Genomic DNA, 12,402 nt, shown 5'->3' on the forward strand with positions numbered 1-12,402 from the left:
GCGATTGGGTTCAGCCGATACGGGGCCTTACGTTACACGTACGGACCCTTGTCCTGATCGAGCAATCTGTGTGTCTGCTGCACTGCCAACACCGGCCTCCCCGATATCCTAAGCCAGCTGGGCTTCACTAGTGTGCTTCGGCAAATGAAGGGCTGGGCCAATCATCTGCACGGATCGCGTTATTCGAGCCTCGGAGGTCACGGAATTCGGGTTGAATATGGGGGTATTATTATAGTTCCTGTTTTTCGCCTGCATTGCTGAGGTCTTGCTCCGGTTCTCCTTCAAAGTTCAGCCTTATGTGTGCACGGATGAGCCCCGAGATCCGGCCGTCTGGATCATGTGACATCACACAAACAGAGCCTTGAGCTTGAAACCACGAGCACGGTGAGCTTTACGGTATAGAAAAACCTGCAACTGCAAGTGCCTCTACCTAACGCCGACGGTGAGTGGTGTTGGAGTCGGTTCCCCCCGAAGCAGACCCATCGATCCATGATGAGCGACTGCATGCAGCGTTGATCAATCACAATTGTCCAGGTCAAGCGCGTCGATCAGAGGTACTCATGCATCAAGCTAGCACTTTCTACGGGCTATTATTATCAAATGGAGGTCCGTCTTTGATTTTGTCTCGTCCTCTTCCATGCCGTGTGGCTTGGTCAAGCCGCCACCGGCAGAGTCAATAATACCGAAAATTAATTGATGAGATTGAGGGTAAGATGCAGCGACGTGCAATTCTAAGTATTGACTATTTTCATCTCTTTTTCCACGGGCGGCGGTCCAATCCATTTCGATCCACTCCGTTGTGTCATCACTGCCATGAAATCTATCGTCTCGGCATACCACGGCCACGGCCTCCACCAAGAGCCCGTTGTGCAGCACCAGGCGGCAGGCCACGCGACGGGCCCTGGGCTTGAGCAGATTCCTCGTTTTCTGTGATGGAGATGTCAGCCAGTGTTCCAGGAACAGAAGCGCACAGGGGTGCATTAGGTAAAACTTACTGATGGTCTCGTCAACACTCAAAATCAGGCAAGCAGCCTCCACGGCCGCTTGAATGGCGTTGACCTTAACCAAGCTAGGCTCCCACACAAACGCGACCATGTTGTCACGGACGCCCTCATGGTCAAAATCGACACCAGCCCAGGTGTTGCCCTTGTAATGTTCCACCCGCAGGCGGTTTAGAATATCCGTGGCGTCAAAGCCTGCGTTGTCGCACAGCTGTCGGGGAATAACCTCCAATGCCTTGGCGAACGCCTTGACAACCGCCTGCTGCTTGTAAGGAACATTTCGGTCGGCATACCGGTGGAGGTAGCCGGATAGCTCTAGTTCGCAGGCTCCACCACCGGCAACAATGGTCGTGTTACGCAATGCACGCTTAACGATCATGATGGCATCGTGCAAACTCCGCTCAACCTCGGCAATGAACTGCTCAGCTCCACCGCGCAGCACGAGTGTACATGTCTTAGCCTTAGGGCACTCGGAGAACAGATTGAAACGCTCCCCACCAATCTGGCGCTCCTCAAACGAGCCGCAAGTACCCAGGTGGCGATCTTGAATATCAGTGCACGTCGACTGAACGGCCGCTCCAGTCGCCTGGCACACACGGTCCATATCATCTGACGCAACACGACCGGCACAGAAGACGTCGCGGTCCGCAAAGTATCTAGAGAGAGAAGTCAAAGGTTAGAGCACAGAACGTAAGCTAAATGTTACAAGGAGATGCATACTGTGTAGCCAGATCACCAATGGGAAGTTTGCTGAGAACAACCTTGGCGCCTGATTTGTAGATGGCCTCAAGCTTGTTGTAGATAATCTGCCACTCTGCGTCGACGATAGCCTGGTACTCAGACACTTGCTCAACACGGACCTCGGCGTTATCCTTTTCGCTCTTAAGTTCCAACTCCACATTCAGACACACAATCTTGGGGTCCCTGAAGGATTTGGGCTGTTGTTCGAAACCAGCGTAGGAAAAGGTCTTCTTGAATGCCACACCGTTGACAAAGAGAGAGTCCTGGAGACCACCACCAGTAACCTTCTTAACACCGATCAATTTCTCGTTCAAGTCATCTTGGTCGAGCGACAGGACCGCATCCACGACCACTAATAGCCATACGAGTTAGCCAATGCCCAATATTTCCACAGCGCTTGGGTCCGTTTATCAAGGGGGGATAAACACTTACTCTTGGTGAAGAAGTCCGAGTTCCGCTTGATGAGCTTGCTGTTCATAGCGGTTGCAGCCAACCTCCGGAGGGTTACCACCTTCTTTTCTTCACTTCCGGCAGAATCAATCATGTCCACCGCAATCTCCTTGACTTTGTTGACGGCCATCGCACTCGAAGTTCGTAGACCCTTGATGATGGTTTGTGAGCTGACGCCCTGCTCAACCAGCTCCCGAACTTCTCTTAAGATCTCACCCGCCAGAACGACGACTGATGTTGTTCCATCTCCAACTTCGGCATCTTGGGAACGAGCAATATCGGTAAGGATTCTAGCGGCCGGGTGCACGATATCCAACAGCTAAATTGTGGAGGAACAACTGGTCAGTAAGACTCATCCCATATCTTACAATCCAGATAATCTAACCTTCATCACTGTTGCACCATCGTTTGTGATCGTCTGTCTTCCATTGGTATCAACAAGTAACAGGTCTCCTCCGTACGGGCCAAGCGTGCTTTTCACTGTGGACTGAACCGCAACGCAGGCATTGATGTTAGAGAGGATCTGGCCCTTTCCCTGAGAGGCATCGGTGCCTAGATGATAACAACAAAAAAGTCACGGGTCAGCAATGGTCAACGAGCCCAGCACACAAAGGCGAGGAGGGGTTAGAAATGCGGGCGGAACCCACCCTCTCTAAGGACAACAATAGTGGGGGTTTGGCCGGCGAAGGCCATGGTATTTTATTTATCGTGAAGAGAAACAGGTAAAGAGAAAATAACAGTGGTGCAAAAACAAAATAAGGGGCCAGCAGAAGACGGGGTTGATGCAAAGCGATCCGAATGCTCTCGACCAAAATTTCCCCGAGCTTCTCATTTCATCCACCTCCAGCACTGAGGCGGTGACCAATCACGCCCGCGCCCCGCAACCCTACTTGAACATGTAGAACTACTCAGGTACCAATAGTACGTTATTCTAGGTGCCATGAGTAGGAGGTTGTTAAAATATAATCTTACAATCGGGGATATATAATGCTGCTCGCAAAGGGCGTGGAGACACGACTTCTGCATAATATTCTTGGTCGTTTTTAAGCTATCCCTAACCTTTGTCGATATATATTTCTCATTCATTACATTACTGGACTGTAGAGTGTAGGATGTTATTCATTTTGATCTGTTATTCAAACTATGATGAAATCTAGATTTATATCTAGTTACTATTGACATATGTGACCGAAAAAAAAGTCCCAAAAAAATCCAGGGAATGCTCATGGTCCCGAACACCTCGCTATAGACTCGCACGGAAATAATAATGCACAAAAGATAAAAGCAAATAAAAGTAAATCTAACCATATTCATGCAGGCCTCCTAAACCGGCTAGAAAGGCGTAAATCCAGAGACATGAATCTGTGGTTGAGTAGGTAGCCCGCTACGAGATTCAACGAACTTGGGAGTAGCATTGCCCTGAAGTGCCTCGGCAGCCACTCGCCACCGGCGCCAGCAATTGGTCGATGGGTGATACGTATCGCCGCAGAAGTTACAGCGCGCTGTTGCCGGTTTTGAATGTGGTTGATTCCGACTATGTTTCGCTGGCTGGCTGTAGCTGCGTACTCTTGCCGTCTGCTCTTGCTCTCGACGCATCTGCCGGATGACATATTCATTGATCTCCTCCTGACTGGGGCGTTTAGTGTGTCCACGAGCGCTGTGACTGGTCACTTGACTGAGGCGCCGTGATGCTCGCTGATTGCGCATCTCTTGAACGACGAAGGTGTTGATATCGTTCTGCGTGAGCGCTCGAGGTGTCGCTGGCTCCCCTGACTGGGTGTTATACTCCTTTCCATTCGAGCCGCTTCTCCGCTTAATCTGACGCTCTTGGAGGAGTAATCGTTCCTGCTTAAGCGCCAGATCCGCGAGCTCCCGAAAAGACATGCAATCGGTCAGATTGGAAGCATTGATTCGACTATCTCGCAGCATAGCCATCGCCCATTCTCTCCACTCAGGAAGCGACTTCAACTTTGTGAGAAAATGAAGGTTGATTTGCGAGTCGGGGATTTGGATGTCCTCGTCAACCTGGTAGAGACCCTCGCAAACCGCATTTATAAGGGCAATGAAGTCGGCGACATAATGCGGTTGGGCGGAATCAACGTCGAGAAACTCGTCAATTTGATGCAATAGACGAACATTGCGATGCCAGGAGTCCATTTTGCTGATGTTTTCAATAGGGGCAGAATCAGTCGAAGGTGTTTATTGAGGTTTGTTTTCCCCCCATCGACTGCAGGGCAGCTCCTTTTAGTCGCTTCTCTAAGCGCTGAGCATGACGTCATACAAGCCTCCTGTACTCGTAATTGGGCTGTAATGATACCTGTATATTATCTTCATTGCGGGCTGGTCGCCGTATTGTCCTGTCCACATCCTTCCTCAGGGAGACGATCTTTATAATTTTCGATGGTTTCGATGATCTCTCAAGCCATCGGTTGATCGATCAAAAGTGCTGCTTGCAAGGAGCGCGTTGTCTGTGCATCATCTCAAAATCGGACTTTGTCATAGGCTAGTGGAAGGTGCGCCCATGAGGTGCCCCGGCCCCCATCACGAGGAGTGGCGGTGCCCATCGATGTTGGCCCCGTCATTTAGGCACTGTTTGTTATAAACATGATCTTGGCCCCTAACGCCGTGTCATCATCTCTCGTCAGTTTATCCATTATCGCTCGCCGACCTCCTTGTATCCCGGGAAGAGCAGAAAACAATGCTAGCTATGTTCTTCCGTGTTGTGTTTGTGTCTTAAAAACTACATATCCTACAACGACGGTGTGATGGAGATTGTGCCACCGTCGTATGAATCGGCAACGACCAGAGACGCTCTGTCTATAATTGCCCCGTATATACCCTCAAGTGACCTCTGCGCGGCCACTTTGGTCTGCTCAAAATGGCACACCGCGTTTATGCCGTTTCTATGGGGAAACCCAGCGTCCCACTTTGGAACTGAAAATGACGAGGTCTACGGTAATTGCTACTCCAACTATTTAGTAGATATTATTAGTATACTAATGTGGTCCCGAAACAACAGTTGCTCTGACGAGGTTCAGACGGACCCTCAAGTATGCCCGTCTTGAAGTACGGATGCTCACTCACACTATTCATATGCCACCGGCGCTCTCTGAGATATATGGTGGCCCACGTCCTGAGTGGCTAAGGGATATCTTTGAATATCTACCTCGTCTACAGTCCCTGATAGTATCGCAGCTGCCATTCTTTGACCACAATGCCATGGTGGCGCTTAGAGGTGCTGGATCAAGCAGTCTGTCGTCGCGAACCTACCATGTACGTCTTCTCATCGCCCAGCGCGAGCCGAATACAACGTCCCTGGGCCTAGCGGAAACACTGTTGCGCTTTCCGGGGTTAATCTATCTCGACCTGTCGTATACAACAGCTGCAAAAGACCAGACGGTGCTGTCTACACTATCTCAACTCGAACATCTCCAAGTGCTCAAGCTACGAGGCATTGGGTTGAAGGATATTGATGCAGCGTACTTGGCTAATGCGATTGGCCACAGAGTTCGACTGCTCGACCTGCGGGGCAATAAGCTCACGGACTTGGCTCTTCAGCCATTACTCCATGCCTGCTTCTTGCCATCCGGTCATGCTGCGTATACACGCGCCTCACAGACTCGTGGCTTGTCTGTATCAAGTTCGACCAATCCCTTCTCCCAGGATATTCCCAGGTCCAAACTTCTCCGCTCACCAGTGGTGGATGAGAAATTTCGAAGGGCATTAACCAGTCCACTTACAGGCCGCTCCTGGGTTGAAGACTTACCGAATGCGGGTATCACGCACCTTTACCTCGCTGACAACCAATTCACTGTTGATGGTGTAGCAGGCCTTCTAACAACTGGTCGACTCCACGTACTTGATATAGGGACGGTCGACACAGAAAAGCACCTCAATGAAAGTCTAATTAGCGCAGGACAACGGGTTTACCCCGGTTCAGAGAAGCTGATACCAATTTTGGGCACGGTTGCAAAGGACAACTTGACCTATCTCCGAGCACATCACCCTATCTGCACTTCTATCGCACCACACGGAAAGTCGCCACCGGCCGAAGATCTTCTGCCAGAGCTATCGGCAGGCGATGGAACAGCAGGCTTTAATGAGCTGGACTCTTCTACTGCGGAGATATATGAACTACCCGCGGACACGACTCCTGTATTTGAGCTTCCTGGAAGCTCCCCACTCCCTGAATCGCCGACTACACCACGGGAACATGGAGTTGCAAGCTTTCGACAGTTCGAAGAAGACTCCGGCCTCCAAATAGACGAAAGACGACGTTCAGCGATTGCACCCGAGGTGTTGTATGGACCGAACGAAACTGACGGGTCGAATTCGGCGAGCGTTGAATTCAGTACTCTCTCAAGCTCGCCCATCCGGTTGTGTAGTTCTCCGATTTCTATGGAGGATCCACGGGGCCGAAAGATTCAAGAGTTACTTGCTAAGCGACCCAAGGCCCAGCCCCGACGGCATGGCAGGCAAAGCTATGTTGATTATCTTCACCCTTTCCAAGTCCCCCACCTAGAAGTTTTGGTGCTCACAGACGTTCCTTCCCATGTGCCTGCGGATTCACCGATCTTGGAGTCGTTGATGCAGTTCATAACTGCATGCTCAAATGAAGCATTGCTGGCAACCCTACAAGCAGGATCGGATTACTCACTGCCACCCGGACAAGACAGGGCCAAGGCTGAACAGGAGCGAGCGAGGTCTCTCTTCGGTTTACGCCAATTGGTTCTCGAGATCACACCAGTCACTTATTCACCAAATAATTTCAATCCGTCCGCCTGGAAATCCGTTAGCGCTCAAATTGGACATCAGAAGTCAACCACTGGAGATTGGGATTTAGAGCGCTTATGGTCCGCAGCATCAGATGACTTTAGCTTCTTTGGGGAACCTGAATGTGGGGTACCGAGTTATGACCAAGGCAGATATTCCCCCATGCCTCCGCTGAACGAGAATGGCACACTTACACCGGACGAACTCGGTTCCTCTCGAAATGCCATATCAGATCTGGCAGGCTCATTGTCTGGGAAGTTATCTTTGCAAGAAGGAAAGACCAAAGCAGGGTCGAGTACCAGTAATCCTTCCTTTACCCCGGCACCGGCACCAATAGTTGACCTTACGTCCGAGCTGGCTGCTTTTCGACGAAGAAAAAAACTGGAATATGAGCAGACTATACGACAAGCATCTCAGCGGAGAAACACGATTGAGACATTATCACCCCAGTCTTATCGTTCGACAGGTTCGGCTAGAGGGTTATCCCCGTCTCCGAGTGCCAGGGCATCAAGCCCTGTTCTAGGCTCTCGTTTTTCCATTGCCCATCATGTCGAAGGACATTGGAAAGGGGAGATCAAGATTGTCCGGAACGCAACTCCAAAGGGGCGGAGTGGGATGGTGGATATGTATGGAAATTATTTTGAGAAAGGGTACTTGTATCCCTGAGACTAGCGAGTTGGCTGGGGCGACATTTGACAGTGATAACTGCATAACGTCTATGTACAATTATTTCACACCCATAGACTGCACATATGATGACTTCGGTGTTGTCCCAAAGCTCGGGTTCTACGAACGCGTGTACCTCTCACTATTTGTTGAATCGTTGTACATAGAACTAGCGATACTTTCCCAACACGCGTGGACTGAAGTATCATAATCTTATCTTCATTTTTGGTATTGTTTTATGAAGCCTTATACTCCGAGACCATTATGTCATTTCAACCCCGGGAGTAAAACCCATTCATTCCATTTGAACCGAGTAAGAGAATCTGTTCACAAAAAAAAGGACAAGCAACATTTCATGCCGTTTAAACTAATTCCATTTTTTCCTGTGACCTTCCTTACATAGCCTTAGCGGCCTGAGGGGGGTTCAGCTTCTTGCCGTCCTTGTTGTACCGGATGCGAGGGGGAGGGGCACGGTTGCGACGACCTTCCCGGGAGCGGACACTATAACAAAGCGATTAGTATTAGGTTCAGGTTGTTGGTTCCAACACACGAATTCGACGTGAACCAGGGTGGAAGTCGTACCGAACGATCTTGCCGTGGATAGCGCAGGAGACGCAGTACTGCAGCTTGAGGTACATCTTGGGGACGGCGTAGTCGGTGAAGACGGAGGCATCAGAGATATCACCTGGAAAGCGAATGTCCGAGTCAGTCTCAAACCCAATTGTATATTTGACACTTCCAACCCGTGCGCATTGTTATAAAAAGAACCCATCCCATAACCTAGGGGGCCTCAATCACGTAGTCCCTCTCTTTCGGTGTAACAGTGCGCGACGGGTCGGAGGTGTATTCGGTGGTGTGAACGTACGGATGGCAGCGGACTCAACCATGTTGCGGATGGTGAATCTCTTGATGGCCTTGTCCTTGGGGACGCAGCGAGCGCAGTTGGAGCAGCGCACGGGGTTGACGTGGCCGCGGCCGTTCTTGTTGCGGCCGCTGTAAAAAATGTTAGTTCATGATCCTCTTGATGTTGATTGATTCGGTTCAAATTGTAGGAGGTTTGGTCTCTTTTCTCTCGTTCCCAATCGTTGTGACACGGCGTTTTAAAAGTCTTTCCAGAGCGAGTGTATGGCGGTTGTCCATCGGCGTCACATTCAATCCGGGAAGTCGATATAGAGTCCAAATTGTGCTGGGTATGGAAGGGTTGCGGTCTTACTTGTTCGCCCTCTTCTTGACCATTTTGACGGATTTCTCTAATTTGGGGTTAGAGAATGTAAAGTCAAAAGGTAGGGGTTGAAAGGAGAGGTTGGTGCGTACTTGGGTGTCGGGGTTGGTTGTCGTAAAGGCTCCAGTCTCCGGACGCTCGACTCTCTCGGGATGAGGATATGTCAGTGTGTGTCGGAAGCCCTATACCCTTAAGCGAGTCTGGGTCACGAGACAGAGTGAATGCCTTAGGCAAATATAAAAGATTGTTCCTGTCCCTGCCTCAGGCATAGATAGATCCAAACGAGTGGACACGTGCCGATCGCGTTTCCCAAGGGAGACTAGCGTCCGCCGTGCCAACGGATTGCTCGGTCAGCCAATACTGGGCATTTTGTTTACCTGAACCGGAGGTCAGGCCACACAGAATCATTAGCACAACAGCTAAACATCACCTGGTATTGGCCATGAGTATAAAGAATAAGATAATAGACTAGGTGTGTCCACAAGTAGTGTATATATAGACCGGTCGCGTGAGATCGGTTCTGCGAAGAAGACTCCGATTTCTATCGAAATCAAAGCCGGGCTAACCAGCGACAACAAATAGTCGATCTCGGCGAAGGCCTCCACCACTGGAACCTCCCCCCCTGTCTTGCGGTCTGCCCGTATCTTTCTCGTTGGCTCGCAGCATCTCTTGTGTCTCATCCCGCCTGTTCCTTCCTCTGCGTTTTCCTCTTTTTGTTCGCGTTTCAGTCGATCAATCTTCAAAAATCTTCTACGTACTCCGCCCGTCGTTCTTCATCCCTTTGTCCCTGTATCCCTGAATTCTTGTCCGTTCATTCAGGTCTTGGACATGTCGTCAACTCCAACATTTCGGGGAACCACGAGCCATCGGACTGTCGGACGAGGCAGGTTACCTGATTTCGGAGGTGATTCGGCGGCATCTCATATCCCGCGTCCCCGACACGAGTCTTCGTCAACGATTACTTCTTCTCAGGCCCCTAATACCCCGGGCAGTGACATCGGTAGCTCCACGATGAGTGCAGCAAGCAGCCGGCAGAGGCAGAATCAGTCGAAGCGAGATGAGGTATGGAAACTCTCCCTCAAACCCCCCACCGGAAGGAATTAATGGGTAGCGTGGAAGGGTGGCCAAAAATATTCAGTTCTAATCACTATGTGTGCATCAGGCTATCCGAAGGAAGCTGGAGGCGGACCTCAACAAGAAGAGGCACAATCCAGCAAGAGCGCACCGCGGCCGTAAAGCTCCTCCCGGCACCGTCCTTGCTCTTAAGCCGAGTTCGGCTCTCCAGATCAAACCCTCCACCACTATTTCGGAGGCCGCGCAATTGATGGCGGCGAAGAGAGAGGATTGTGTTCTAGTGACTGACGATGATGATCGGATTGCTGGAATTTTTACTGCTAAGGATCTCGCTTTTCGGGTGGTGGGACTTGGACTTAAGGCTCGAGAAATCACTGTTTCCGAGATCATGACGAAGAACCCATTGTGTGCGAGGACGGATACAAGTGCGACTGATGCGCTCGATCTGATGGTTCGAAAGGGATTCCGGCATTTGCCTGTTATGGACGAAAATCAGGATATCTCTGGTGTTCTCGATATTACCAAGTGCTTTTACGACGCCATGGAGAAATTGGAACGCGCCTACAGTTCGTCCCGGAAGCTATACGATGCTCTGGAAGGTGTTCAGTCGGAACTCGGCTCTAGCCAGCCTCAGCAGATCATTCAATATGTCGAGGCCCTTCGATCGAAGATGTCCGGTCCCACGCTTGAAACCGTCTTGGATGGCATGCCTCCTACGACAGTTTCCGTCCGAACTACCGTCAAAGAGGCTGCGGCGTTGATGAAGGAACACCATACTACTGCCTTGCTTGTGCAAGATCAAGGATCCATCACAGGTATCTTTACCAGCAAAGATATTGTTCTTCGTGTGATTGCCCCGGGTCTCGACCCCGCAACATGTAGTGTTGTCCGCGTTATGACGCCCCATCCCGACTTTGCTCCCAGTGACATGAGTATTCAGGCTGCGCTTAGAAAGATGCATGGTCAGTATTACCTCCCTGTCTAGCTGGCAAAATCTCGTCACTAATCAATTGCATGTAGATGGACATTACTTGAACCTGCCTGTGATGAATGAGGGCGGCGAGATCGTGGGAATGGTGGATGTACTGAAACTTACATATGCCACCTTAGAGCAGGTACGTAAACAGAACATTCGCTGTGAGGCTAGACGAGAACAATGCCTTCTAACGTGTCTTGTAGATCAATTCTATGTCAACTCAAGATGACGAGGGCCCGGCATGGAACAAGTTCTGGTTGTCAATGGACCACGAGTCCGATTCCATGGTCTCTGGAAGCCAAACGCAAAGCCAACAACCACATACCCCGCACCGGTCAATGATCAATCCCGAGTCACCGAAAGCTAGCTTCGACGCACGAGACAGCGTGCTCCCGAACGAGTCCGCGTCTCATAATGGTGGTGACGAGCACTCCGAATTCCACCACGGAGGCGAGCTCGTGCCTTTCCCCTTCAAGTTCAAGGCTCCCAGTGGCCGTGTACACAGAGTCAACATCCTCCCCGCTTCTGGAATCGCCGAATTGGTTGGTCATGTTACTGCAAAGCTTGGTCCCGAGGTTGAAGCCGTTGGCGGTGCGGCTAGCTGTGAGGATGGTACACTCAGCAACACTGGCTACGCTTTGAGTTACGTGGATAACGAAGGGGATACTGTTTCTATCACTACTGATCAGGATCTTGCCGATGCTGTGACCATTGCTCGCCAGGCTCGTCGAGACAAGGTAGATCTATTCGTTCATGATCCTGCTCAACCTCCCGTTATCCCTGCTCCTGAGCCTGCTACCGTCAAATCTGCTGAGGTCAAAACCCCTCCCATCTCCGACGATCAGTCTTCCGAAGAACTGTCTGCTCCCAAACCGCGAACGCACCAACCGTACCCCGCCCATGGTCCGGAAGAGCAAGTAATTGCTGGCGTTCCCAATGACCTGCTGCTCCCTGGGGCAATTGTGACCCTGGCCGCTGTCATTGCCGGAGTCTTCGTTCTGAGCCGCGCTACCTCGCGGTAATTGGCATTTTGGATTCTTCTTCACAAAGTTAGAATTGTGCATCTATCATTTGTTAATCATTTCTTGTACACCCCAATAGCGCGTTTGTATGTCCATTTTGTCCCATCTCCGCTACTTTGTGATCTAGTTTTGGCAGTGTCCTCTGGCTACTGTAGCTTGGGTAATTGTATGGATTAGTAGCGATATATTAGGTAGATATATTATAATTCTTTCGAAATCAAAAGCTAGTGGTAAACTGATGAGTAATACGGATGCCTCAGGAACTGATATAAGCCAAATGATACCGGATACGGACTAGCGCGTTTCCTTGAAGAACCGCGAGACGTTTCTGCCTCAGTCAGCACATTTTATTCTCAGTGGTTTGAGAGCCAGCTTCTTTCATGTTCGTTGTTCCAATTCTTTCTTGTTGTGCGCATCATATATCCTTCTACTTTGTATCTTGGGGTCCATTAGTAGTTGGAGTATATCCTTTCTCGA

The 12,402-nt window shown here is 50.4% G+C and overlaps 5 protein-coding genes across 5 annotated transcripts; 2 read left to right on the plus strand and 3 right to left on the minus strand.

The window, feature by feature from the left end:
* Nucleotides 1-820: 820 nt before the first annotated feature.
* CCT7 (chaperonin-containing T-complex subunit CCT7) lies at nt 821-2,885 on the minus strand (the record flags this gene model as incomplete). The annotated part of the gene is made up of 6 exons (XM_041704237.1): nt 821-927; nt 996-1,657; nt 1,722-2,094; nt 2,175-2,511; nt 2,578-2,744; nt 2,840-2,885. 6 exons carry the CDS (start codon nt 2,883-2,885, stop codon nt 821-823), a joined length of 1,692 nt encoding a protein of 563 aa, XP_041556843.1.
* Nucleotides 2,886-3,524: 639 nt separating this feature from the next.
* APUU_41094A (uncharacterized protein) lies at nt 3,525-4,349 on the minus strand (the record flags this gene model as incomplete). Its single annotated transcript, XM_041704238.1, has 1 exon — nt 3,525-4,349. The coding sequence occupies one exon, from the start codon at nt 4,347-4,349 to the stop codon at nt 3,525-3,527; it is 825 nt and encodes a 274-aa protein (XP_041556844.1).
* A 608-nt stretch (nt 4,350-4,957) lies between these two features.
* On the plus strand, nt 4,958-7,631 carry APUU_41095S (uncharacterized protein; the record flags this gene model as incomplete). Its single annotated transcript, XM_041704239.1, has 2 exons — nt 4,958-5,147; nt 5,212-7,631. The coding sequence occupies 2 exons, from the start codon at nt 4,958-4,960 to the stop codon at nt 7,629-7,631; spliced, it is 2,610 nt and encodes an 869-aa protein (XP_041556845.1).
* Nucleotides 7,632-8,026: 395 nt separating this feature from the next.
* RPS26 (40S ribosomal protein eS26) lies at nt 8,027-8,867 on the minus strand (the record flags this gene model as incomplete). Its single annotated transcript, XM_041704241.1, has 4 exons — nt 8,027-8,132; nt 8,214-8,316; nt 8,497-8,624; nt 8,845-8,867. 4 exons carry the CDS (start codon nt 8,865-8,867, stop codon nt 8,027-8,029), a joined length of 360 nt encoding a protein of 119 aa, XP_041556846.1.
* Nucleotides 8,868-9,681: 814 nt separating this feature from the next.
* APUU_41097S (CBS and PB1 domain protein) lies at nt 9,682-11,925 on the plus strand (the record flags this gene model as incomplete). The annotated part of the gene is made up of 4 exons (XM_041704242.1): nt 9,682-9,915; nt 10,016-10,889; nt 10,948-11,042; nt 11,107-11,925. 4 exons carry the CDS (start codon nt 9,682-9,684, stop codon nt 11,923-11,925), a joined length of 2,022 nt encoding a protein of 673 aa, XP_041556847.1.
* Nucleotides 11,926-12,402: the final 477 nt, after the last annotated feature.

Source organism: Aspergillus puulaauensis, chromosome 4 (genome assembly GCF_016861865.1).
Source record: "Aspergillus puulaauensis MK2 DNA, chromosome 4, nearly complete sequence".
Lineage (NCBI taxonomy): Eukaryota > Fungi > Ascomycota > Eurotiomycetes > Eurotiales > Aspergillaceae > Aspergillus > Aspergillus puulaauensis.